Consider the following 24581-nt stretch of genomic DNA (forward strand, 5'->3'; position numbering starts at 1 on the left):
CGCTCTGCCTCGTGCTCACGTTCCTTGTCATCACCCTCCTCACGGCATCCCACAGGAGGTTTGTACTTCACCTCCCACAGCCTCTCGCAGCAGTCGTGCTCCCGCTCCCGCCTCTCGGCAGCTGGGATGGATGCTCACTGCAGCACATGCAGCGCCTGCTCTGCTCTCATCCAGCTGCCGGCGCCGCGTGCTTTTCTGCCACACGCTTTTCCCTCTTCGGGATTCCCAGTGGTACTCGCAGCGCTGGATCCTGCCCTCCTTCATGATGTTCAGCCAGGCTGGCGGAGGGTGGCAAGTGGCTCTGCAGCGGGGCAGGGCTGGGGCTGGCCCCTGGGCGCCGGCACAGGGCTCGGGGCTGCTCTGGCCACTGCTGGGGGTGCGGCGAGGGCGAGGGACCACAAGGGCATGTGCGGGGCTGCAGGCTGCAGGGACTGGGCATGCGGTAGCTGGTCTGAGACACGCAGTCTATGTACAGGGGGTGGAAATGGGGCAAGGTGACACTGCCCCGGTGGGGACAGCGTCAGAAAGTCATCACTCCCGGTGCTGTGCCCATCTCGAGACTGCTGGTGACGAGTCCTGCCAGCCCACTGGTCTGGACTGGGAGAGCACAGGGGTGACACTGGAGGCAGGGGAGGACTCCCACAGGCAGCCAGCACGCGAGCTAACATGGGGGGGTCCTTTGTGCTTTGCAGCTCAGCCTCCTCCGGGCAGCGCCCCCAGACAGTTGCTGCCCCTGGGGCTTTGGTGCTGGGGTTTGCGAAGCCTGCCCAGCCCACCGCGCATCCCGCACCCACCCACGGGCTGTGCAGGGACGGGTGCAATGTGGCACGGGGCAGCCTGGCTCAGTGGTGCAGGGACAGAGACAGAGCAGTGCCTCAGCGTGCCACCGGCTGCAGGGCTTGGGCAGGTGGGGAGCTCTGTGGGGCACTGAGGGGCTTTCCCTGCCCTGGCGCTGGGAGCCATCACCCCCCAGGCAGCGCTGTGGGTCGGTGTGGGCTGGGATCAGCCTGGCACCAAGCACAGGGTCTGGCGCTGCCAGCCTTGCGAGGAGCAGATTTAGGGATGTGGTGGGCCCCTGACTGCGATGGGCCAAGTCTGCACCAGTGCGAGGCGAGCATGCGGGGCCTTGCCTGGATGACGGGGTAGCTGGAACAACGTGATTTCGGCTTCCTGGGCACCTGGGCTGGGACGGGGTCACACCCACGGGGTCTCCTCTTGGGTCGCATCCCTGCTGCCCTGCGGCACCACGCCGCTCCACCCGCCCGCAGGTACTGGCCCCGCTGTGCCCCCCGCCAGAAAACCCCGTCCCACCCCTTCCTTCTGCTCTCTCTGCAGACGCGCTTCGCTGCGGATGGCACCGGGCTCTCTGGGACGAGCGCGGAGGGGCTGTCACCAGAGGCGGAGGAGCTGGAGAGGTACGGGTCTCTGCCGGGCACGTCGAGGGCTGGCCAGGGCCAGGGACCGCCCGTGGGCATCTTCGTGATGGCAGGGGCTGGGATGAATCCGGCACCATCCCGTCTGGGTCAGCCGCTGGGAAAGGGGCAAGGGTGTTGTGGGCAGATTCATCGCTGTCCCACCCAAACACAGGGGTCCCTGGAGGGACGCCTGCACGTCCTGGCTGTGCCCTGTGTCCCTGCAGCCGTGCATGTCCCGCGCTCTCTCCGCAGGGCGCAGCAGCGGGGCGAGGGGACGGAGTGGCGGCTGGAAGTGCACGAGCAGCTGCTGGCCCTGCGGCACTGGCTGGACGCCGTGGAGAAGAGGCTGCCGGAGCCGGGCCCTGCGCTGCAGGTAATGGGCTTGCCCCGGGCGAACGGCAGCCGGCAGAGCCAGGCAGGACCCAGCCCACGCTTCGCAGAGGCTGGTGAGGTCTCAGTCCCCAAACAGGACAGTGCCTGGCCGTGGCTGGTGGGAATGGCATGGCCAACCTCCCACTGGCACCAAGGGACCAGGCAGGGTGCCGTGTCCCCGGTCCACCCTCCCCAGCCCCACGGTGCTCACCCAGACCTGCCCGTGGCACGGCTGTGCCTCAGCACCCCACCGGCACCTCCTTTGGCTGCGGCGAGCTTGGAGCCTCGAGCCCCTGCCGGCAGCCGGTCCCTGCCCGTACCCCGCGGGCAGCAGGGCCACCTCCTGCACCGGGCGCAGCCCTGTGCTGCCTCCCCTCCGTCCAGCAAGGGGTGTGCAGCTGTGCACAGGGAGGGTTGCACACGCTGCCCAGGCGCGTGCAGCCATGCCCCCGCTGCGCAGCCCTGCGTGCCCATCTGCTCGCAGGCCCCTGCCAGCAGGGTGTGAGGCGTCCCCCCAGCTCCCCGGCCAGCACGGCCTCTGCGTGGAGCAGCAGCGGGAGCACCCGGCCGGCGGGGGCTGCCCTGGCCAGCCCCTCCTCGCGGCCCTGTGAGCAGTCCCTCGCTGGCTCCTTTTGTTCTGGGGCTGGCCAGCACACGGGCTCCCTGCGCACACATGACAGCACAAACTGAAAGGGCCATTCATCGCGGCCCTGGCGCAGACAAAGCCGAGGCCGAGGAGAAACCCACCCAGCTCCCGGGATCTGAGGCTGCGGATTCCAGCCGACCGCTCCCGCCGCTGCCCCGCGCTGCGCTCGCTCTGCCCGGGGCACCCGCGCCACCCCCAGCCCGTACCTGAGGCCGGGGAGCGTGCCAGGGGGGCTCCTGGCAGGTGCGCAGCTCGGGCTCAGCGAGCGGCTCCAGGAGGGAACCGGGGCTGCTGCCCCCACCTCGGGGGGCCCCGGCCGGGTGCTCGGGGGCACGGGTGCCTCACCAGCGTGGCGGCTGTGCCGGGGGTGTCCAGGCTCCTGCACGCCCTCCATGGGGCTGCGTGGGGGGGGGGGGGGGGGGGGGGGCGAGAGCAGTGCTGCGGGAGGTGGCAGATGGCGTTGGGTCTGGGGGCAGCAGGCGAGGGGCGCAGCCCCCCCCGGCCAGCTCCTCTTTGGGGTGCTCGGTGGGGCAGCATCACCGCCCCAGCACAGAGGCAGCACCAGGGGCTCAGCACCCTCGGCCAGGCCTCGGTGCCTCCCGGTTGGCGTGGCTCCTTTGCGGATACCCAGAGCAGCCAGGGAGGCCCACGCCTCAGCAGGGAGCCCACGCACGCCCCCAGCACCGGGTGCTGAGCTCCTCGCCGCCAGCAGCGGGAAGGCGACGCGGTGCCGCAGGAGAGCCCGGGCTATGCTAATTCCCTGCGGCGTCTCCGGCGGCCGAGCAGACAAAGCCCCCGGCCGCCTCCGCCCGCCGCTTTCAGGAGAGCCCAAGGGAGCCCCATCCATCAGCGCCTCGCGTCGCTGCCCGGGGCCCCCCGAGGGGCACCCGCTCCTTCGCGCGGGGCGGGAGCCCCCCGGCCCGGGGCCGGGCCCCGCACGGGGAGGGCTCGGGCAGGCCCCAGCGCTGGGGCTGGTGGCGCGGGCACCGCGGGCAGCGGCAGGGCCCCGACCCCCCCGGGAGCCCCGGTCCGCTCCCGCACCCAGGGCAGCAGCGGGTCCGGCCCGGAGACCCCCGGGGGGGCGGTGGGCTCTGTCCTGGCCCCGCCGCCCCCCCGCCCGGCCGCCCCCCTCCCGGCCCCGCCGCTCCCACCCGAGACCCCCCCACCCCGGCCTTGGGGTGCGCGGGGAGGGGGCCGCGCCCCGGCCGCCCCTGGGGGGGCCGCGCTCGGGACCCGGGGCCGGGCGGCAGCGCCCCCCCCCCCCCCCCCCGCAACCCCCGGCCTGCCCGGGGGGGGCCGCGCACGGGGCCGGGTCCCGACCTCCCGGGGCGCGCCCAGCCCGGTGCGGGGCCGGGGGCAGGTGCCGGGGAGCGGGGCGGTGGGAACGGCGCCGCTCCCCTCCCCCGCCCGGGATGGCTGCGAGGCCCCGGGGGTTTCCCCGGTAACGGCCCCGCCGCGGCTCAGCACGCCAAGGGTTAACGCGAGCGGCCGTATTGTATGAGCGGGGCGTGCGGCGGGGTCAGCCGAGCCGTGCCGAGCCGTGCCGAGCCGCGCCGAGCCGTGCCGCGCCGTGCCGAGCCGTGCCGAGCCGTGCCGAGCCGAGCCGTGCCGCGCCGCGCCGCGCCGAGCCCCGCGGGCGATGTCCCCGCGGCGGTGACCCGGGGCCCGTCCCCGCTCCGCGCCCCCGGGGCCCGTCCCCGCCCCGCCGCGAGGGGCCGGCGGCGCGCCCGGGAGCGGGCGGCGGGAGCGGGGCGGCCCCGGCCCACGGCCACCCGCGGGGTGAGTGCGGGGCTGCGCCCCCGGCCCCGCCTGGGGAGCGCCGGGGGGCGAGGGGGCGCCCGGGGGGGGTCGCGCCGCGGGGCCGGGCGGGGCGGGGCGCGAGGTCCCTGCGGGGCGCGGGGAGGGTGCGGGGGCCCCCCGGCCTCCCCTGGGGACCCCGCGGGCAGCCCACCTGCGGGGGGCCGGGGGGCGCGCCGGGGGGCCGGGGGGCGCTGCGTGCGGGGCCGGGACCGGGGTCCCGGAGCCCCCCTGCAAGGTGCAGCCGTGCGAGTGCGCGTGCAGGTGCCGTGTGCGGGGGTCTGCGCCCCGCCGGGGGGCTCGGCGTGCACCCACGGGGCTGGCGGCTGCGGAGCGTGCGCCCTGCGTGTGCGGCGTGCTGGCCCCGCGCGTGCCCCCGTTGCACGTGTCCGCAGCTGGCGTGGGCACATCTGTGTGTGTCTGTGTGTGTCTGTGTGTGTCTGTGTGTGTCTGTGTGCCGCTGCTGCTGGGTGCGCACGTGCAGCGTGGCGGCGGTGCGGGGTCTGCGCCTGTTGCACGGCGTGCGTGCGGCTGAGCAGCGTGGGTGCGTGCGAAGCGCGGTGTCTGTGTGTGAGCAGAGCACTGCCCCCGCTGCGGGCGCGTGTGCACGTGGGGAGCGTGGCTGCGCCACAGGTGCACGCAGCCGCGGGTGCCTGTGCAGTGCCCAGGGGCCGCACGCACCCCCCGTGGACCTGGGTGCTGCCAGGAGGGGCTGGGCTGCAGCCGGGGGGCTGTGGGCAGGGGGCTGCGCGTGCACGCAGAGCCCCAGCAGCCAGGGGTCTGTGCCGGCCATGCGGGTGGGTGCGTGTGTGTGTGTGTGTGTGCGCGCGCGCCCCTGCAAGCCCCCTGGGTGTGTGTGTGCACGTGTGTGTGTGCATGCACACGGGTGCATGCCCGGCTCCAGGCCCCGGGCGCAGGCTGCGCTGCGGCAGCGCTGGGCTGGGTCTGGCGTGGGAGGGTCCTGGCGGGTGGCGCGGGGGATTTATGGCTGCGGCAGGCGGGCAGGGGCCGGCGAGGCGGGGAGCTGCCTGCCTGCCGGGTGGGTGCTCCCGATGGACGGCCCCGGCCCCGCTCCCCCCCCGCAGGTCCCCGGTGCTGCCTTTGTCAGGGCGCTGCAGACAGATGGCTCTTTTCTCCCGGCTCCGCTCGCCTCGGAGTTAATCTAATGGCACAAAGCGATGCTGGTTGGGAGCATCTGCCTGTCTGCGGGCGCCCTGCGCTGCCTCCCGGTACCTTTTATTTACATTTCTCTTAACGAGACGCGCATCTGCCAGGCAGGGATGCGCGCTGCCCGCCGAGAGGTGGCAAAGCCACAAGTCCCGCGGCGTCCCCGCCCTGCGCCATCCCTCTCCCCGTGACAGCTAGGTCTAGGTGACCACCAGTGCTTCATTCCCCCCTGTCCCCAGGGCCCTGGCCCTGTGGTTCGGGGTCTCTTGGGCCTCCCAGGCCTGTGCAGGAATTCGGGTGGCACCAGCATCCGCTGGGGCAGAAGTGCAGCTGGGAGCCGGGGCCCTGGGGTGCAGGATGAGGCCCCAGGCGCTGCAGAGCGGGGCTCGGCCGCCGTGCAGCCCCGTGGTGGCTCCGATAACATGCGTCCTCCTGGCTTGTTTCAGGCCGGGATTTGAGGTGGGGGCCCGGCGCCCGCGCCATGGGGAACTCGGTGAGTCGGCCCAGCTGCCTGGGCGAGAAGAGCCGGCGCTCAGAGGAGCTCCTCCGGGAGCCGCAGCTCCGGGACCTGGGGCTGGACGTGGGGCAGCCGCCCGGCGGGAGCGTCGCGGAGGCCCGGATGGGGCCGCTGGAGAAGCCGCCGGCGCCGGTGGAGAACGGCTGGAGCCCGGCACCTGCGGCTGGCCGGAGCGGGGCAGGCAGCCCAGCGCTGAAGCGCAGCCTCTCGGAGGTGGCGGTGCAGAACGGGAGCACAGCCTGCGTCCCGCTCAAGGGGCAGGGTGAGGCGCGGGGCGCAGCCTGGACGCCCCCCCGGGCCGGCGCCCCCCGGAGCGCCTGGTCCTGGAAGCCCGTCACCACCCGGGAGGTGACAGAAGTGACGGAGGTGACGGAGACCATCGTGACGGAGATTGTGGAGGTGACCGAGTACCCGGCCGGCGAGAAGGGCGGGGAGCCCCTGGTCACCCGGACGGTCACGGTGCTGACGGAGCGCGCGGGGGAGCTCGCAGCCGGCGGCCACTCTGGACACGTGGATGCCTCAGAGGTGACTGCCGGGCAGGAGCCTCTCGCCAAGGACGACGCCGTGCCAGCCCCAGGCGTGGGCTGGGGGGGCCCAGCACCCCCAGCCAGGTGCCAGGAGGTCGGAGCAGCCCCCTCCCCTCTGCCACGGCGGGTGGGGGCTTGAGCCTGCCCCTGGCGCTGTGAGCCTGTAGGGCGCGCACCGTGCTGGGTGCTCCAGGGTGTGCGCTAGGGCTTTCCTGAGCTCTGCGGGCAGTGCCTGGTCTTTGGGCCCCGAGCACCGAGTGTGGTCTGTGCAGAGCCCTTCCCCAGCACGGCTCTGCCGGTGGGGCCAGCAGGGACCGGCAGGTGGCATGGGGCCAGGCAGGGGGTGCTGGGGAGGGCTCGGGCTGGGCTGGGGGCCTCTGTCCCAGCACCGCCTCCGGGACTGGGCATCACAGGGGCCAGAGCACCCCAGCCCCACGGCCGTCCCAAGCCTGGGTGGCTCAGCCACCTCTCTCCCCAGGTGTCCCTGCGGGCTGTCCCCGTCCCGGAGGATGTGGCAGGTACGGAGCGAACCCAGGACACTCTGGAGAGCCTGCTGGCGTGGGTGGCAGACATGGAGGAGCTGGTGAGCAACCAGAAGCCGCCCTCCTCGGAAGTGAAGGTGGCGAAGGCGCAGCTGGAGGAGCAGAAGGTCAGCAAATCCCGGGCAGGCGCGTCCCTCCCACGCTGATCTCCTGGCCTCCCTCCAGCCGGGGATTACAGGGCTAGGGGCTGGGGGCTGAGCGGCCCCCCCGGCACAGCTCTGTGCCGCGCTCCCTTCAGCTCCTGAAGCGGCTGCTGGAGGAGCGGAGGCCCCGTGTGGAGCACGTCCTGCAGGAGCGAGCGGTGCTGCCAGGCACCACGGCAGCAGCACCCGAGGGGAGCAGCAGCCTTTCCAGCCTCGGGGAAAAGTGGGGCAAGCTGATGCAGGAGGCTGAAGCCAGGTGGGTCAGGGCCAAGGCATTTGTCCGTGGGGTCAGTGGCTCCGACCCCGTGTGTGCAGGAGCGGCCGGCGGTGCCGCGCAGTTCCCCCGCCGTGCCCTGCAGCGGCAGCAGCACGCACCCTCGCCACATCTCTCCTCCGTCCCGGCCCCGTGGCTGCGCGGGGTCAGCGGCTCTGTGCACGCCCTGCTGCGAGGAACGGTGATGGAGCAGGACTGGGGCTGGTGCAGCTGGGCAGGGGACACCTCGCCCTGTGTCCCCGTGTCCCCACGTCCCCGCTCCCAGGACCCCGAGCCCAAGGCACCTGCAGCGTGTCCTTGGGACGGACGGGGGGATGCCGGCCTCACCTCTCGCGGTCGGGGCGGGAAGCGCAGCCCAGCTCACCCAGCCTTCCCGGCGCAGGTACGGCCGCCTGGAGCGGATCCTGCCGGCAGCACAGGGCTTCCAGGAAGCCGTGGACTCCTTCCAGGAGTGGCTCGGTGCCACAGAGCGGCAGCTGGCCCAGCTCTGGCGTGCCAATGGCTGCGTCAGTCGCGTGCAGGAAGCCCACCAGCAAACCCAGGTCAGGGCAGGCATGGACGCAGCGGGCCAGGGCGCGGAGGGAGCCGCGAATTTGGGCACGGGGAGGGCTGGGACGGGGAGAGCAGCCGCTGCCACAGGACCCTCCCTCCCAGGCCCTCTGCGAGGAGATCCGCGCCAGGCTGGCAGAGCTGGAAGGTGTCCTGGAGAGCGGGCAGCGGGTCCTGCAGATGGTGACAGGTGAGCGGGGAGTGGCACCACGTGGGGGACCGCAGCCCCAGGGCTCAGGTGTTGGGGTCTGTGGGGTACCTGCTGCAGTCCCAGTGAGGGCAGAGCCGCAGGATGGGGCTGGCCTGGAAGGGGGGCGGTGGCAATGCCCCCAGATGAGCAGGGTGAGATGCGCCCATGTGGTGCTGGGTCCATGTGGACGTGGAGGGCCACAGGGTCGGGACAGCAGGAGGTGGGAGGGAGAGGCACAGAGCTCAGCCCTGGGCTGTCCGGCACCAAGACATGTCCCAGGGAGGTGGCAGTGGGGGCACCCCATGGTGCTGGGTGTCCTTGGGGTGCTCCACGCCCCGCTGGGTTGCCACTGACTTCGGGAGCACAGCATCGTGCGATGCCCGCCCTGCCTCGTGGATGGGGCACACGCATCCCATCGGACGGAGAGCGGCCGGGGGGAGCCTGGCCCACAGCAGGGCAGGGCGCGGTGGGATGGGGCGCACCAGCAGCGGGCTCAGCCAGCAGCGGACAGGCACTTGGACTTTGCTGCTGGTGGGGGTGAGGGAGCAGAGCCAGGTCCAGGAGAAGCAGAGGAGGGGAAGAGCAGGATGTGGAGACCGTCGGGAGGGAGGGCACGCTCGCCGCAGCAGGTCCCTGGCCCTGGGGATGCTGCTGCAGCAGTGCTGAGGCTGCTCGCGGTGCTGCCGCAGGGGAGGAGGCCCAGCTGGCGCAGGAGAAGATGGAATCCCTGAGGATGCGGTACCTCATCGTGGGCCAGAGCAGCGCTGACACCATGCACCGTCTGGGGCAGACCCTGGAGGCCTCATCCCGTGTGGGCACTGCCCAGGAGGACCTGGCGCTCTGGCTGGGACGCATGGAGAAGGAGCTGGCCTCCTGGGACAGCCAGCACGGCGGCCAGGAGCCTCCAGTCAGCACGAGCGACAGGGAGAAGGTGGGGAAAAAGGGGGCCCGGGGGACCGTCACCCTCCGTCCCCATCGTGCAGCCAGGGAAGGGTCTGGAGGGGTGCAGGGATGGGCCGTGCCAGGCAGGGGGGAAGTCCTGCCCTGACCGAATGCGCCGGGGGCTCTGCCCTGGGAGGCCCCCCCGGTGCACAGCCAACAGCTCCCGTCCCTGCTGCAGTTCGAGCAGATCCTGGGCTCCGAGCTCGCCCACCTGGCGGGGCTCGGCGAGCGGCTGGAGGCGGTCAGCCAGGTCCAGCTGGACGCGCAGGCGCTCCGCTCACAGCTCTCGGACCAGAAGGTGGGTCGGAGAAGCCGCTCAGGGCCACCGCGGACCCTGCTCGTGCCGTCACCGGGGCTGGGGGCTGGCCGCTGTCCCCCCGCGGAGGGTCATCTGCGCTGGGCAGGGGGACGGCCAGCCCCCGGGGCCCGTGTGCCTGGGTCCGGCGCGTGCAGCCCCACCTCGCTGCCATGCGGCACCCGCCTGCCTCTGTCTTGCAGCTGCTCTCTGCTGAGATCCTGCACCACCGCGGGCTGGTGGAGCGGCTGCTGGGCGTCGCAGACCTGCTGCTGCGGTCCTGCCCCGAGCCCCTGCAGCAGCACCTGCAGGTGAGCGGCCGCAGTGGGGCCGCGCCGGGCGGTGCTGGGGGCACGTGGCCGGCCGTGCCATGCCCCCGCGCTGGCAGCGGGCACCCGGCGAGCTGCGTGTCTCTGCAGCCCTCGGTGCAGGCACTGCGGGAGCGTGCGGAGCAGCTCTTCGTGCGCAGCGGGGCTTGCGCTGTGCAGCTGGAGCACGCCCAGTCCCTGCTCGCCCAGTTTGCCGAGGCTCACGCCGAGCTCTTGCCGTGGCTGGAGGAGACGCAGGCCGTCGGGGTGCAGCTTTCCCCAAACGCCATCAGCTACGAGGCCTTCAAGGAGCAGCAAGCACTGCTGCAGGTGAGGGATGGGGAAGGGGCGGGCATAGGCAGCGCCGAGCTCTGGCACCCCGTGGGAGTGGGAGCGCGGTGGGCAGCCTGCGAGGGGACCCAGGCTCAGCCCACCACGGGGCAGGCAGCAGGCGCTGGTGGCCGAGCAGAGAGGGGACGTGGGAGAGGCCAATGCACGGAGCAGGAGCAGGGGCTTTGAGCCCCGCTGGCAGAGGAGAGGGGCAAAGGGAAGGGAGCACGGCTGCGGGGAGCAGCACTGCCCACACGGAGCGGAGCCGGGGCGCGGGTGCAGTGGCAGCACTGGGGTGCGCCGGGCTCGTCCCCGTGCTCCCCGTCCCGTGGCTCCGCACGCTCCCACGGCCTCTCCTCTGCCACCAGTGCCTGCGGGAGGCGATCGCGGAGCACCGGCCCCTGATGGGGAAGCTGCAGCGCGTCTCCGCGCAGCTGGTGGAGCTGAGCCCGGAGCAGGGCGCCCCATTCCAGCAGCGCTGGCGGGAGGCGGAGGAGCAATACTGCCGCGTCCGCGAGCGTGTGCGCCAGGCGGCCGCTCTGCTGGAGGATGCGCTGCCGCGGTACAGCCAGGTACGGCCGGCACGGGGGCTGGGTGCCCCGGAGCTTCCCTCCGGTGACCGTGCCGGTCCCGCTGCGCCTTCCCCAGCTGACCGAGCGCATGGACCTGCTGCTGGAGTGCCTGGAGCGGCTGCAGAGCCGCCTGCAAAGCCAGCCGTCTGTCCGCGGCGACACGGCCCACCTTCGGGAGCAGATCCGGGAGAACAGCCTGGCCCTGGGAGAGCTGGAGAAGCTGGGGGTGGCACTGGAGACCGTGCAGGCACAGGGTGCCGAGCTGCTGGCCAGCATGCAGGCAGCCAACTCTGACGCTGCTGCCAGAGGTACTGCAGGGGGTGTGGGAGCAGCACATCCCCGTGTGGGTGCAAAGCCCCTCGTGGTGCCCCAGCCCGAGCCCCGTCCCTCTTGCGCCCCGCAGGGATCCAGGAGCGGACGTCGCAGCTGCTGTCCCAGTGGGGCCGCCTGCGGGGCCGCTGCGAGGAGCAGGAGCGCTGGCTGCGGGACCTGCTGGCGCTGGCCGACCGCTTCTGGCACGGCCTCTCGGAGCTGGCCCTGACGCTGAGCGACACCCAGCAGCTGGTGCTGGGCCTGGAGGAGGCTGGCGGCGAGCCCGAGGCCATCCGCACGCGGCTCCGCACCATGCAGGTACAGGGCAGGGGTCCCCACGGGCAGCCCCACGGCGTGGGCAGCTCCGAGCCCCCTCCCCACCCACAGGCGCTGCGGGAGGAGATCGACTCGCTGCAGGGTGAGCTGGACACGCTGGGCATCCTGGGCGTGGAGCTGATGTCCTCCTGTGGGGACCCCGACAAGCCCGATGTCACCAAGAGCCTGGATGATGTGAGCGCCCTGACTGGGGGGCCGGGGTCTGTCTGTGGTGGGCACGGGTCCGCATGGGGGACGTGGGGACACTGCTCGTGGGGACGGGACATCCTCAGAGCCGAGCAGACCCGGGAGAAGGGGCAGGCGTGTTCCCAAGCCCCGTGGGTGTCCCAGGGCTGTGCTGCAGGGAGGGTGGGTGTTCCGGGCTGGTGTCCTTGCACAGGGGACTGTGTCCCTGGCATCCCTCGCGCCCCGTGGTGGTGCCGGCTGACTTGCGCCCCGTGCCGGTGCCCCCCCTCCCCGCCCCGAGCTCCGCGCGGTGCCGCTGACCCTCGCGCCCTGCCGCAGCTCTACTCCTCCTGGCACAGCCTGAACAAGGTGTGGACGGAGCGCTACGCCCGCCTCGAGGAGCAGCTCCAGGCCTCCGTCAGCTACCAGGAGACCATGCAGGTGGGGTGCTGGGGCCCGCTCAGGTGGGCGCCCCACAGCCCGGGAGGGCTGGCATGTCCCATGTGCAGGGAGAGGGATGGGGACAGAGCGCCTAGGGCCCCCTGCCCTCCCCAACGCCTCGGTCCCTCCGTCCCCAGCGGCTGTTCGAGTGGCTGGACGCGGCTGAGCTGCGCATCGCGGAGGAGTTCCTTGTTGGTGGGGACCTGGACATGGTGCAGCAGCAGCTGGCAGAGCTGAAGGTGCGATGTGCTGCAGGATGCCTCCCCGGTTCTGGGGTTGGGCATGGGGAGCAGGGGGGCAGGCAGGCACTCGGGGTACCTCCTGGCAGTGGGATGAGAGCGCGGTGTGTTGGGCAGAGCTGGTGCCCCCTGCACCTGGATCGTGGTCTGCAGAGGGTGGCCAGGTCCTGCCCGGGGTGCCAGAATCCCTCCTGCCCAAGGTGCCCCGAGCTGGCAGGGCTCCTGGCTCTCCACGAGGAGGAGCTCTGGGCCCAGGTGCCTGTGCCAAGCTGTGCCAGGCTGTGCCAGGCTGTGCCGTGCCATTCCAAACTATGCTGTGCTATGGCATCCTATACCATGGTGTGCCATACTCAGCTGTGCCGTGCCATACAAAGTCCTCCCATGCTGTACCATGCCATGCTATGTCATACTTGGCTGTGCCATGCCATGCCTGGTGGCACCGCAGGCCCATGGCTCCACGTCAGAGGGCCAGGGACCATGTGCCACCCACTCACATCTGATGGTTGGACTCGATAATCTTAAGGGTCTTTTTCAACCCACGCGATGCTCAGATTCTACAATCTGCCCCACAGGAGTTCAAGCGGGAGCTCTACCAGTGCAAGGTGGATGTGGAGAGCCTACGGCACCAGGCTGGCCCAGGGGGGCAGGGGCAGGGGGACCCCCCGGCCCCGCTCAGCGACTTCCGCCAGCGCTGGGACCGCCTGGAGGAGGAGATCGTCAGCCGCCAGGTGAGGGGGGCTCGGGCAGTGCGGGACAGTCCCAGGCACGGGGCAGGGTTGGAGTGGCACTTCTGGGAGGCGCTGGTGGCGCGTGAGCTGGTGACCAGATCTGCCACGGGCACGAGGTGAGAGCCGCAGCAGCGTGGGTGCGTGGGGCCGTTCGGTGCGTGGTGCTGCGCGGCGCTGGGCGCGTGGGCAGGGCTGATCCTGCTCCCCACCAAACGGGTGCCTGATCCTGCCCTTGCCTCCGGCAGCACCAGCTGGAGGCAGCTCTGCTGGGCCTGGGGCAGTTCCAGCACCAGCTGGAGGAGCTGCTGCAGTGGCTGTCCCGCACCTCGGAGCAGCTGCAGGGCCCCACGCTGCTGCGCCTCGACCTGCAGAGCTGCGAGATCGAGCTGGCCAAGCACAAGGTGAGGGCGGCCGTGGCACGGGGCTCCCTGCACGCCCCGACCTGGGCTGCCCCCAGGCCGTTGGCTGCGTGCCCCTGCAGCTGAGCGTCCTCACGGGGACATCCCCCAGAGGGACCAGACACAGTCCTGCCGTGGGGTCCCATTGCACCGTCCGGTCCCTCTCGAGGTCCTCCTGCAGTGGGGCCGTGTTCTGCCGCAGGGCACTGCTCCCCCTCCCCTCCTGGCACTGCACGGCCCATGGCAAGGCGTCGAGCCCCGGGGCGATGGTGGCTTGGCCAGGCAGGTCTGTGGTTCGGGGCGGGCGGCGTGAGAACACGTCCCCTCCCGTGGTGACAGCATGGAAGGAGTGAGCTGTCTCCTTCCCCTTGCCCGGGCACGCTCGTGCCGTGCCTGCCGTCAGCAGGGTGCTGCGAGGTGCACGTCGGCCGGGGGGGCCATGCAAGGCGGGGTGGCCCCAGCCTCGTCCGTCCCCCGTCCTAGCAGCCCCCTGCCACGAAGCAGCAAATTTGTTGCCTTGCACCTGCCCCGTGCCACTTGGAGGACAAAAGCCCCTGCTCTGTGCGTCCCAGCACTGTGGCTGCTGTCCCTTGCCACGGCGCTCCCCAGGCCCCGTGCCGTGATGGCAGCGTCGGAGCGGGCAGGGGAGGTGGCCCAGGTGCCTGGCAGGGTGCGAGGTTCTGGCCGTGACGGCCCCGTGCTGTCCCCAGGTGCTGCGGAACGACGTGATGTCCCATGCCCGCACCGTGCAGTCCGTCAATGAGGCCGGGCAGGGCTTGCTGCTCTCCAGCCTGGGGGAGAGCGTGGAGGGGCTCCAGCGCAGCCTGCAGCAGCTCAACCAGCGCTGGGACGTGGTGCAGAGCGAGACCGAGAGCCGCCAGCTGGAGCTGGAGAACAACCTCAGCCAGGTGCACAGCACAGCGGCCGCCCCCGCTGCCACGTCCCCTGCTCGTGGAGGCAGTGCTGAGCCCCCTGCGCCTCCCCCCAGGTGCAGGACATCACGCTGGAGATCACGGAGCTGCTGCAGTGGCTGGAGCACGTGGAGCTGCAGCTCTTCTTCTACAAGCCAGCGTGGGGCCACCCAGACACCACCAAAGAGAAGCTCGCCGCTCACCTGGTGAGCTCCCCCGCGCCCCCCAAGCTGCAGAGCCATCCCTGGGGGGTGCCCCCCGGCCCCTCTCTGTGCTGGGGTGCTGGGACCCTTCTCTGCCTCCTCCCCTCCCCAGACGGGCAGAGCCCCTCTGCTCCTCTCCCTGCATGTCCAGGCCCCCCAGTTGCAGCTGGAGCCCTCCCGTTCCCCGTCCCGCTCGGGGCAGGAACACGGGGCACTGACACCGGCCTTTCCCGGCCTCTCCTCTCGGCAGGAGCTGTGCAAGGAGATGGAGTCCAAGCAGGAGACGTACAACGCCGTGCGGGACCGTCTGCAGCGGCTGCTGGGCTCCTGCCGCGCGGCACGGCCCTGCAGCACCGAGCACAGCCTGCGCATCCTGGAGCAGAAGTGGGAGAGCGTCCACGCCGAGGCACAGGAGAGGAAGGTGTGCGGGGCAGGGGCGTGCTGCCCACCCGCGGGTGCGGACCCTGCCCGGCTCTGGGGGCTGCGGGTGCCCGTCCTGGTCAGCATCCCTGCTCTGCCTGCAGGAGCGCCTGGCCGAGGGGCTGACCGTCACCACCGAGTTTCACGGCACCATGCAGGAGCTGCTGCGCTGGGTGGCACACGCAGAGGAGCTCCTCAGCTCCCCCACGCCCCCCAGCTTCATCCTGGACACTGTCACCGTGCAGATCCAGGAGCACAAGGCAAGTGTGGCCGGGCTGGCAGGGCTCCCTCCCACCCACAGGGGGATGCCCCGAGTCTGTGGGCTGGCTCCTGGGGGCTGGGGTCCACCCGGAGAGGTCCTGACCAGCACTGGCACGGACACCATTGGGGAAATCCCCCCGGGCTGCCCCTAGGGCTCCCCCCATGCGGCAGCGGCGCGGGCCTGCCCTGTGGCTCGGGGGCTTGCTCCTGCCCTGGGGCTGCCCGTGCCCCCCAGCCACATCCGGCTGCCCTCAGGCCCTGGTGAAGGAGGCAAACGCCCACGGGGAAAAGCTGAGCAGCCTGGAGGCCGTCGCGTCGCGCTTGAAGGACTTCAGCAGGAAGCAGGACGGAGCCGTGATCCAGAACCTCGTGCTGACGGCCAAGGAGCGGCTGGGCAAGGTGCTGCAGCACACGGCGGAGCGCGGGGCGGCTCTGGAGGAGGCCCGCAAGCGCACCAAGCAGGTACCCGGCCGAGCTGGCGAGGGCACAGGCCCTGCAGGGAGCTGTGCCGGCGCCTGGGCCGTGCCGCCCTGGCACGTGGGCTGTGCCGCGCTGCCTGTGGCTCGTGCCGTGGCGCGGGGGCCATGCAGCCCTGCCGTGTGTGCTGCTCCGGCTCCTCGTCCACGCTGCGCTGTGCGCCCTGCACAAGTCCCCTCCTCCCTGCTGCAGTTCAGCGAGTCCCGGAGGCTGCTCCTGGACTGGATGGACGAGGCGGAGCAGGCCCTGGAGGTGCCGCAGGACACGGCCACGAGCCAGGAGGAGATCAAGTGCCAGCTGGCTGAGCACAAGGTGAGGGGCGAGCGCCGCTGCCCAGCCCTGCGGGGCCGGGGGAGTCCCACTGGGGCGGGCTGCCTGGCCAAGGGCAGCGGGAGCAGAGCTGGGGGCTGCGGGGCGGCTGCCGGGGGCTCCCCAGCTCCCAGCCCACCCCACCCCACGGCTGGGCACCGTTGCACGTCTGCCTCTGGGGGCACAGAGAGCCCCTGGGTGAGGGGCATCAGCACCCCCGGCCGCCCCGCCGAGCCCCGGGGTCCGGGCGGGCTCACCCCACCTGCCCGCAGGCCTTCCAGAGGGAGCTGCGCTCGAAGCGGCCGGTGTACGAGGCCACGCTGCGGAGCGGGAGGGCCCTGCGGGAGAGAGCCCGGCTCCCTGAGGATCTGCAGCCGCTGGAGGAGCTGCTGGGGGAGCTGAAGGAGCGCTGGGATGCGCTGTGCAGCCGGGCTACCGAGAGGTGAGGGGCACCTGCCCCGTGCCGGATGGTGGGGTGGGATGGGATGGGATGGGATGGGATGGGATGGGATGGGATGGGATGGGATGGGATGGGATGGGGATGGGATGGGGTGGGATGGGGTGGGATGGGATGGGATGGGGATGGGATGGGATGGGGATGGGGATGGGATGGGATGGGATGGGGATGGGATGGGGTGGGATGGGATGGGATGGGATGGGATGGGATGGGATGGGATGGGATGGGATGGGATGGGATGGGGATGGGATGGGGTGGGATGGGGTGGGATGGGATGGGATGGGGATGGGATGGGATGGGGATGGGATGGGGATGGGGATGGGGATGGGATGGGATGGGGATGGGATGGGGATGGGGATGGGGATGGGGATGGGGATGGGGATGGGGATGGGGATGGGGATGGGATGGGGATGGGATGGGGACGGGATGGGGATGGGATGGGGATGGGGATGGGGATGGGATGGGGATGGGATGGGGATGGGGATGGGGATGGGATGGGATGGGGATGGGATGGGGATGGGGATGGGGATGGGGATGGGACAGGACAGGATGGGATGGGATGGGGTGGGATGCCTGTGCTCTGCTCGCCGTGCAGGTCCCAGGCAGGATACACTTCAGAGTCCTTCCTCCCTGGGTGTTCCACTCCCTGCTTTGGGACCCCCTTCCTCAGCACCACTGGGCTATGGCCCCTGGGGGTAGAGCCAGGATCTGTCCCCAGCCACAGGCAATCCCAGGCATTTACGGCTGTGGCTGTTCCCTTGCAGGCAGCACAAGCTAGAGGAGGACCTGCTCTTCTCAGGCAAGTTCACTGATGCGCTGCAGGCTCTCATGGACTGGTTGTACCGTGCTGAGCCGCAGCTCAGCGAGGACGTGCCCGTTGGAGGGGACCGGGACCTGGTCAGTGACCTGATGGACAAGCATAAGGTGGGTGTCCCCGGGCCGTGCAGGGAGCTGCCTGCTGTGTTCTGGCCCCGTGGGACCCCTGGGGAGCGACGGCCCCAGGGCAGCCCTGGGCTCTGCACCAGCCCTGCCTGCGGCCCTCCAGCACGCTGAGCAGTGCTTGTGTGCCCCACGTGCCACATGTACCCCACGTACCGTGCACCTGGGGCACTTGTACGGCTACTGGGACCCCTGGCACCTCCCACTCCCTCCTGCTCTCTCCCCCTCAGGTCTTCCAGAAGGAGCTGGGCAAGCGAGCCAGCTGCATCAAGATGCTGAAGCGCTCAGTGCGGGACCTGACCCGCGGCAGCAGCAGCGTGGACTCCCAGTGGCTGCAGAAGCAGATGGAGGAGCTGAGCACACGGTGGGACCTGGTCTGCAAGCTCTCCGTCTCCAAGCAGGCCCGGCTGGAGGCTGCGCTCCGGCAGGTGCGGGCAGTGAGCTGGGGGGCTGCAAGGTCAGGGGCTGCAGCTGGTGCCTCCCCACGGGAAGGCTGCACACGCCTGTGCATTGCGGGGTGCTCAGCTATGGGTGGCCGTGCATTGCGGGGTGCTGCGGGGGGTGCTGGGCTGCGGGTGGCCGTGCGTTACAGGGCGCTGCAGGGCTGTGGGTGGCCATGCATTGCAGGGTGCTGTGTGGGGTGCTGGGCTGTGGGTGGCCGTGTCGCAAGGTGCAGCAGCAAGGTGCCAAGTTGGGTGCTGAAGGCACCTGCTGGAGGTGCACGCGTGTGGAGGGTGCCTGTGCACGTGGCAGGGTGCTGCACGGGGTGCCCTTCTCAGAGGGGATGTACCGATGGGGGTTGGGGAAAATTGTGTCCCAAAGAGTCTTTGGGGTGAAGATCATCCTCGCTGTCCTGCTGTGGGGTCTGGGAGCGGCTGGGGCTGCACAGGAGCGGCTCTGCCGGGTGCCTCATGGGCAGCTGCAGGGCTCGGGGCTGGCCAGGGGCGGGGGGCTGCAGGGCGGGCGCTGAGCAGGTCCCGGGCTGTCGTGGCAGGCAGAGGAGTTTCACACCCTGGTGCAGTCCTTCCTGGGGCGCCTCTCCGAGTCAGAGAAAACCCTCAAGTATGGCGTCTTCCCCGAGGAGGAAGCGGCTGTGCAGGAGTGCCAGAACCAGCTGCAGGTCAGTGCCCGCCGCCGGCCCCCGCCTCCAGGCACATCGCCGATCTTGCTCCAGGACGTCCCATTGCTTGTCCCATTGGCAGCCCCAGCCGGCACATGCCATGATGTGGGATGCTGCCAGACGTGGGCTCTGGGGCCCCAAGCACCCCGAGGCATGGAGATTTGGGGCCCCATGCACCCCGCGCAAGGCCAGACGTGCTCACAGCACCCAGCGCCCTTCCCCAGCCTGGATGCCCGGCTGGGTGGGAGCCGGTCCCGGCGGCTCTGGACGCGGGATGCGGGGGGCTGGGACCCCACAGTACCACACTCTGTGTGCCCTCCCAGGAGCTGATGAAGTCCCTGCAGTGCCAGCAGCTGGAGCTGGAATGCATCACCTCGCTGGGGGAGGAGATCCTCTCCACCTGCCACCCAGACTCCATCATCACCATCAAGTCCTGGGTCACCGTCGCCAAGAGCCGCTTCCAGGAGGTGAGCTGCGTGCCCCGGCTCTGTCCGTCCCTGCAGGGAGCAGCCCCACACAGCCCCACACAGCCCCACACAGCCCCACACGGCCCCACACAGCCCCACACAGCCCCACACAGTCCCACACGGCCCCACACAGCCCCACACAGCCCCACACAGTCCCACACAGCCCCACACAGCCCCACACAGCCCCACACGGTCCCACACGGCCCCACACGGCCCCACACAGCCCCACGCCTCTCCCACTGCCGGTGCTCCTGGTGATGTCCTCCCAGCTGGGCAGACCTGGGGGTGCCCGGCCCCTTCCCCAGCCGGTGCAGCCGGCCTTGGTCCTGCCAGGGGCTGGATGTCCCCTGGCGCAGTCCCTCCTGCGCAGACCCGGCCCTCCCACCCCTCGCTCCCACCATTGCTTCCCCGTCCTGGGGCCACGCAGGGGAGCACCCACGGCCTCTCCAGCCCCACCTCGCCGGCGGTGGCTCATTCCACGCACATGAGATGGCGTCCCCCGGTCCCTGGGGAGCGGAGTCCTGGGGATCTCCACCCGGACCCCGCTCCCACAGAGGCTCCCTGCTCTGTGGGTTTGCAGGAAAGAGCGTTCCCATTCCTCCCCGTTCCCATTCCTCCCTGAACGGGTCTGTCCGGTTTGGCCGATCCCTCGCCCTCGCCTGCACAAAGCCCTCAGTGAGCAGGGATCCCCGTGCATCTGATCTGAAGGTGCTCCAGGGTATGGAGCAGCACGTCCCGTCCCAACACCTGTGGGGCTGCCCTCACCCGCAGCCCCACTCACCCCAGATAGTGAGGTTGCTGCGAGGGCAGTGAGCACGTCTGCAACAGCATGGACCTGGGTACAAGCACGTTTGGCCACCACCCGCAGGGATGTGCTGAGGAGTGGTGCTCAAAGCACTGGTGGCAGCCCCCAGGAGCTGCAAGGTCCCCTGGCACATGCGGGGCAGAGTTGTCAGCCCTGACCCAGCTGGCCTGCGGGCCCTTGAGCAGGGATAGGTCCCGGAGCATCCACATTCTTGCCCCATGCTCCTGCCCCGTGGCACGGTGGGTCCTGGAGCACTCATGTCCCTGCCCAGTGCTCCTATCCTGTGGTCACTGGGGCAGCTGGACAGGGTTTTGTGCTCCTGCCCCACGGCAGGGCTGGGCCGTGGCACCCCAGACACAGACTTCACCCCCCCGCAGCAGTGCGCAGCTGGGGCTGCCGACACCGCTCCCGCAGCCGCGCATCCGGCCCCGTGCCGCCGCCGCCAGCCCCGGTGGCTCAGCCCCTGCTCCTTGCCGCAGGTGCTGAGCTGGGCGCAGCAGCAGGGCGAGCGGCTGCAAGCCCAGCGGGCCAGCCTGGCGGCCGAGCGGGAGGAGATGGCCCAGCTCGTCGACTGGATCACGGCTGCCGAGGAGGCACTGAGCCTGCGGGACCAGGAGCCGCTGCCGGAGGAGGCTGAGCAGCTGGAGGAGCTCAATGCCCAGCACGTGGTGAGGGCCCCGCAGCCAGCTCCCTGCCAGGCCGGGGGCACGCCATCCTCCCCGTACCCTCCTGGCACTGGTGGGAGCGCTCAGCCCCACCGAGGACCTTTGGGTGCATTCGTGGCGGCAGCTGGCACATGCAGTGGTGATGCAGCGCTCTGGGTGTATGCCTGAGCTGCTGCTTCTACTGCGAGCGATGCTGATGAAGGAGCCCCCTGGGGCTGGTTGGTGGGTGGCCACGCTCTGGCTTCAGCCCCGTGCTCCAGCTGTGCTGGCGGGTGGGGGGCACGCCTGGCGGACCGTCTGGCACGGCCGGTGGGCGCTCAGTGCCGTCCTCCTGTGGCAGGTGTTCATGGAAGAGCTGAACCGCAAGCAGCCTGATGTGGAGAAGGTCACCAAGAGCTGCAAGCAGAAGCTGGCCACTGAGCTGGGGCCGCCAGCCGCCCGCAGATTGGCCACACGTAAGAGCCCCTTTGCCCCCACGCTGCGCCCCAGGCCCCTGGCCGTGCCCTCACCCCTGTCTCTGCTGGCTGCAGGGCGCCGCAGCGTGGGGAAGGCGCAGGGCGCTCCGGCGGTGCCACTTGGGGGGCTGGAGCCCCAGACGCCCCTCATGGCCCAGCTCCTGCACCGCTGGCAGCAGCTCTGGCTCCTGGCTCTGGACCGGCAGTACCGGCTGGAGACGGCCCTGCAGCGCCTGCGAGAGGTAGGGGCAGCCCCGGCAGCGCCGCGGCCCTGGCTCGTGCCAGCAGCTCCCCGCCCTGTGCTGCGGGAGCTCAGGCCCTGGGTGGGCACGGAGGGGGATGGCCCCTGGGTCGGTGAAACAGCGCAGGCAGAGCCGGGAGCCTTCCCTGACCCTGTCCCCATGCGTCCCCATGGGCAGGGGAAGGTGACCCCAAGTGACTGGAGCCGGCCCCACTGGAGCCTGCAGCTCCCCAGTGCAACCCCGAGCTGGGGGTCCTGGGTCCCTTTCACCCATCTCTAATGGGTCAGGGCTGGGAGCAAGCTGGCTGTGTGGCATCGGGGCTGAGCCCAAGCACGGGTCCTGAGGTGGGGACTCGGGGGCTTTCCTGCTGCCGTGCTAACTCCTCTGTGCCTCTCCGAGCTGGAGGAGTTTGCTCACTTTGACTTCGGGGTCTGGAGAAAGCGTTACATGCAGTGGATCAGCCAAATGAAGTCCCGTGTCCTGGATGTTTTCCGTGGCATCGACAGGGACCAGGATGGGCGCATCAGCCAGCGGGAGTTCATCGAGAGTGTCCTCTCCTCCAGTGAGTGTGCCCAGGACCCGTGGTGGGCTGGGGCTGGCTCATGGGGCCGTGCCCCCCCGGGACGGGGCAGTTTGGGAGCGGCGGGGGCAGGAGCTGACAGCCGGGCACCCCCCTTGGAGGAGGACCCAGGCTCAGTGCCAGCGCTGGCTGGGCTCGGTGCAGGGCTGAGCAGGGGACAGCGGGGCTGAGGGTCCCTGTCCCTCCCCAGAGTTCCCCACCAACGTCCTGGAGATGAACGCCGTGGCGAGCATCTTTGACACGAACGGTGACGGCTTCATTGACTACTACGAATTTGTCAGCACCCTGCACCCTAACCGGGACCCGCTGCGCCGGACTGCGGATGCCGACCAGATCCAGGACGAGGTATGGCCAGGGGGCCGCGGTGGCACGAGGCTGGTGCCCTGCCATGGGCCTGACCCACGCGGGCTGTCTTCCAGGTGAACAGGCAGGTGGCCCAGTGCAACTGTGCCAAGCGCTTCCAGGTGGAGCAGATCAGCGCCAACAGGTACCGGGTAAGTGCCGCCCCCCACTGCTGCCCCACGCTGCTGTCACCCCCCGGCCCGGGGTCCTGGGCTTGCTCTGACACCCACGCACAGCCTGCACCATGCTGAGGTCCCCCAGCGCCACGACCTTTGCTGTCAGAGCCTTTGCAGTGGCGCAGAGAGGGCACGGGAGAGCCACCCATGTCCCATGGGATCCCTGTCCCTAGGGGGACATGGGTGGCTGCCCTCTTTCCCACGTGCCTATGCCAAAAGCACCCATTCTGCGCCCCAGCAAGGAGCTCCTTCCCCTGCCTGTCTGCGGGGGAAACCTGGCATCTGTGCTGATGGAGGGCAGTGCTGTGGGGGACGTGGTGGGCTGCTGACAGGCACCGCTGGGTGCTGGGTCCTGCCCTCGTGCCCAGCTCCCAGCCCAGGCAAACCCCTCCAGCGCTCGCCGTGCCCTCACACGCCTCTCCCCGCAGTTCGGGGAGTCTCAGCAGCTGCGGATGGTGCGGATCCTGCGCAGCACCCTGATGGTGCGGGTTGGCGGGGGCTGGATTGCGCTGGATGAGTTCCTGGTCAAGAACGACCCCTGCAGAGGTGGGCACGGCCGTCCCCGCGCCCAGCCGGCGCCCCGCAGGTCTGGGCTGCGTGCTCCCGGGTCTCACCGCCTCTGCTGTCCCTCCCCAGTGAAGGGCAGGACCAACCTGAAGATCAACGAGAAGTACCTGTCCCCAGATGCCTTCGGGGCCACCGCAGCCAAGTGCACGGGGAACCAGTCGGCCCCCTCCTCCAAAGTGCTGTCCCCCAGCCGCTCCAACTCCAGCCTCAGCCTCTACAGCAGCGCCTCAGCCCCCAGCAGCCCCCTGGCCAGGAAGGTAAGAGCTGGGGAGCCCCAAGCCGCCACCCTGACCGTGCTGACCCCCCCCCACCACTGCAGCCCCTGCGTCTCTTCCCTCCCCAGTCGGTGCTGCGGAGGACGCGCTCTGGGGACCGGTGCCCCCGCTCCCGTGGCTCCCTGCTGCCCGACGGGGCCGAGCTGCAGTTCACCGCGGCTGAGGAGAGCCCGGACGTGGCACCCCCAGGTGAGGGCTGTGCCGCCGTGGGATGCTGCAGGCTGCAGGCTGCACAACCCTCGGGGCAGGGGGGCTGTGGGGCTGCTGTGGGATGGGCAGGCCTGGGGGAGCAGGGGGGGTGAAGCGTGGGGAGCAGGAGCCGTCCGGGAGGTGGGGGTCAGGGTGGGGGTCTGTCCCCCAGCCCCAGGAGCGAGGCAGCCGCTCCAGCCCTGCCCCTTCCTTTCAGAGCCGCCCGAGGGGTCCCCCCCAGAGCGCTGCAGCCCCTGCCGCTGAGCTCCCCCAGCCACCCGCCCTGCGCCCAGCACCCTTGGCCGGCCCCACTCAGGACTCTTCTCCCCGGAGGCCGCCCGCCACGGGGCTGGAGGACGGCAAAGCTGCAGCCGTGCGCCCCACGGGTCTCCGGGCCGAGGGTGGCCGCCCTGCGCGCTCCGGTACTGCGCTGCGGCCCTCCGAGCGGGTGCCCACCGGCAAGGGCTGAGCTGTCTGTCCGTCACTGATCCCAGCATATATGCAAGCGTCCCCCGACACACACCAAACCACCCCCAGGCTCTGGCTGGCACATCCCCCAGCCCCACCACCCCACCCAGCGAGGCGGGGGGGCCCAAGACCCTGGTGCCCCAGTCGGAGCACCCGGGGCAGCAGCAGGTGGCCTGGATCATCGCGGTGCTGGGCTCCCCCAGGGCCACAGTGGCCCCGGTTGCCCGGGGATGGCCCCTGCCTATCTCCCCCAGGCTCCTGTGCCCTCGATGTGGCTGCTGGGGCCCCGGGACATTTGGCATCAGCTGCCGGGGAGCCTGCCCTCCCTGCCTGCCCGTGCCCGGTGAGGTGGGAGGTGGCAGGGCGCCGCAGCCGGGTGCTGGGGCCCCTCACCGGGTGCAGAGCCCCATTTCTGGTGCTAACCCTCACCCCGTGGGCCTTTGGTGTGTGCGCACCAGGCCCTGGCCACAGCTGTCCCCTGCCCCGGCAGGGCTGGGGCCGCCACAGGCGGGGGTCCCCGTGCCCCCATCCCGCCCGCAGCACCCCTCGGGTGGCGGGTCCCTGCCCTGCTGACGCATGTTCACCGCCACCCCGCTAACCGGACAGCAGTAGAGCTGAATGTAACCCTGGCCGGGGCACGGCCCTGCCAGCCACAATAAAGAGTAGATTTCTTTTTCTATAAGCACCCGGGGCTTGCTGCAGTCTGTCTGTCCGCTCACCCTGCTGCCTGTCCCTGCGCAGCAGCGGGGGGGGCAGTGCCCGCCGGGGCGTGCACCCAGCCCTGTGCCACCGGCAGAGACGCGCAGCGCTGGGGCCGAGGCTCACAAGCCTGGGCTGCCGCCGTGGGTGCCAGCAGGCGCCGTGCCACGTTACCTCCTTTCCGAGGAAAGCGTTGCTGGGATTCCTGCTGTGCCCAGCACCTCTGCCCAGGGTGGGGGGCCAGGCCTGTGCTGCGCCCCACGGCAGGCAGTGCTGGGACACGCAGCGCCGCCGTCCCCGTGTGCCCGCCGCCCTTCTCTGGCCCCGCAACCTCCAGACACGAGGGTCC

The 24581-nt window shown here is 71.0% G+C and overlaps 1 protein-coding gene across 2 annotated transcripts; it reads left to right on the forward strand.

The window, feature by feature from the left end:
• Positions 1-1671: 1671 nt before the first annotated feature.
• On the forward strand, positions 1672-24218 carry LOC106048738 (microtubule-actin cross-linking factor 1, isoforms 6/7-like). 2 transcript variants are annotated; one of them, XM_066990931.1, is made up of 39 exons: positions 1672-1788; positions 5844-6439; positions 6920-7090; positions 7222-7382; positions 7783-7942; positions 8055-8139; positions 8829-9070; positions 9260-9379; positions 9580-9687; positions 9796-10014; positions 10383-10586; positions 10663-10894; positions 10990-11216; positions 11286-11408; positions 11739-11840; positions 11978-12079; positions 12652-12807; positions 13053-13208; positions 13916-14113; positions 14194-14322; positions 14570-14740; positions 14844-14999; positions 15256-15462; positions 15670-15789; positions 16059-16228; positions 17008-17167; positions 17413-17610; positions 18177-18302; positions 18626-18769; positions 20054-20242; positions 20580-20694; positions 20770-20936; positions 21336-21498; positions 21707-21861; positions 21936-22010; positions 22463-22580; positions 22671-22858; positions 22945-23065; positions 23283-24218. In XM_066990931.1, exons 2-39 carry the CDS (start codon positions 5879-5881, stop codon positions 23327-23329), a joined length of 6246 nt encoding a protein of 2081 aa, XP_066847032.1. In that variant the 5' UTR covers positions 1672-1788; positions 5844-5878; the 3' UTR covers positions 23330-24218. The 2 variants fall into 2 exon arrangements, with proteins under 2 accessions (XP_066847032.1, XP_066847033.1); XM_066990932.1 differs by lacking the exon at positions 1672-1788 and adding an exon at positions 4058-4212.
• The last annotated feature ends 363 nt before the right edge of the window (positions 24219-24581 follow it).

This window comes from Anser cygnoides, chromosome 2 (genome assembly GCF_040182565.1).
Source record: "Anser cygnoides isolate HZ-2024a breed goose chromosome 2, Taihu_goose_T2T_genome, whole genome shotgun sequence".
In the NCBI taxonomy this organism is placed as follows: domain Eukaryota; kingdom Metazoa; phylum Chordata; class Aves; order Anseriformes; family Anatidae; genus Anser; species Anser cygnoides.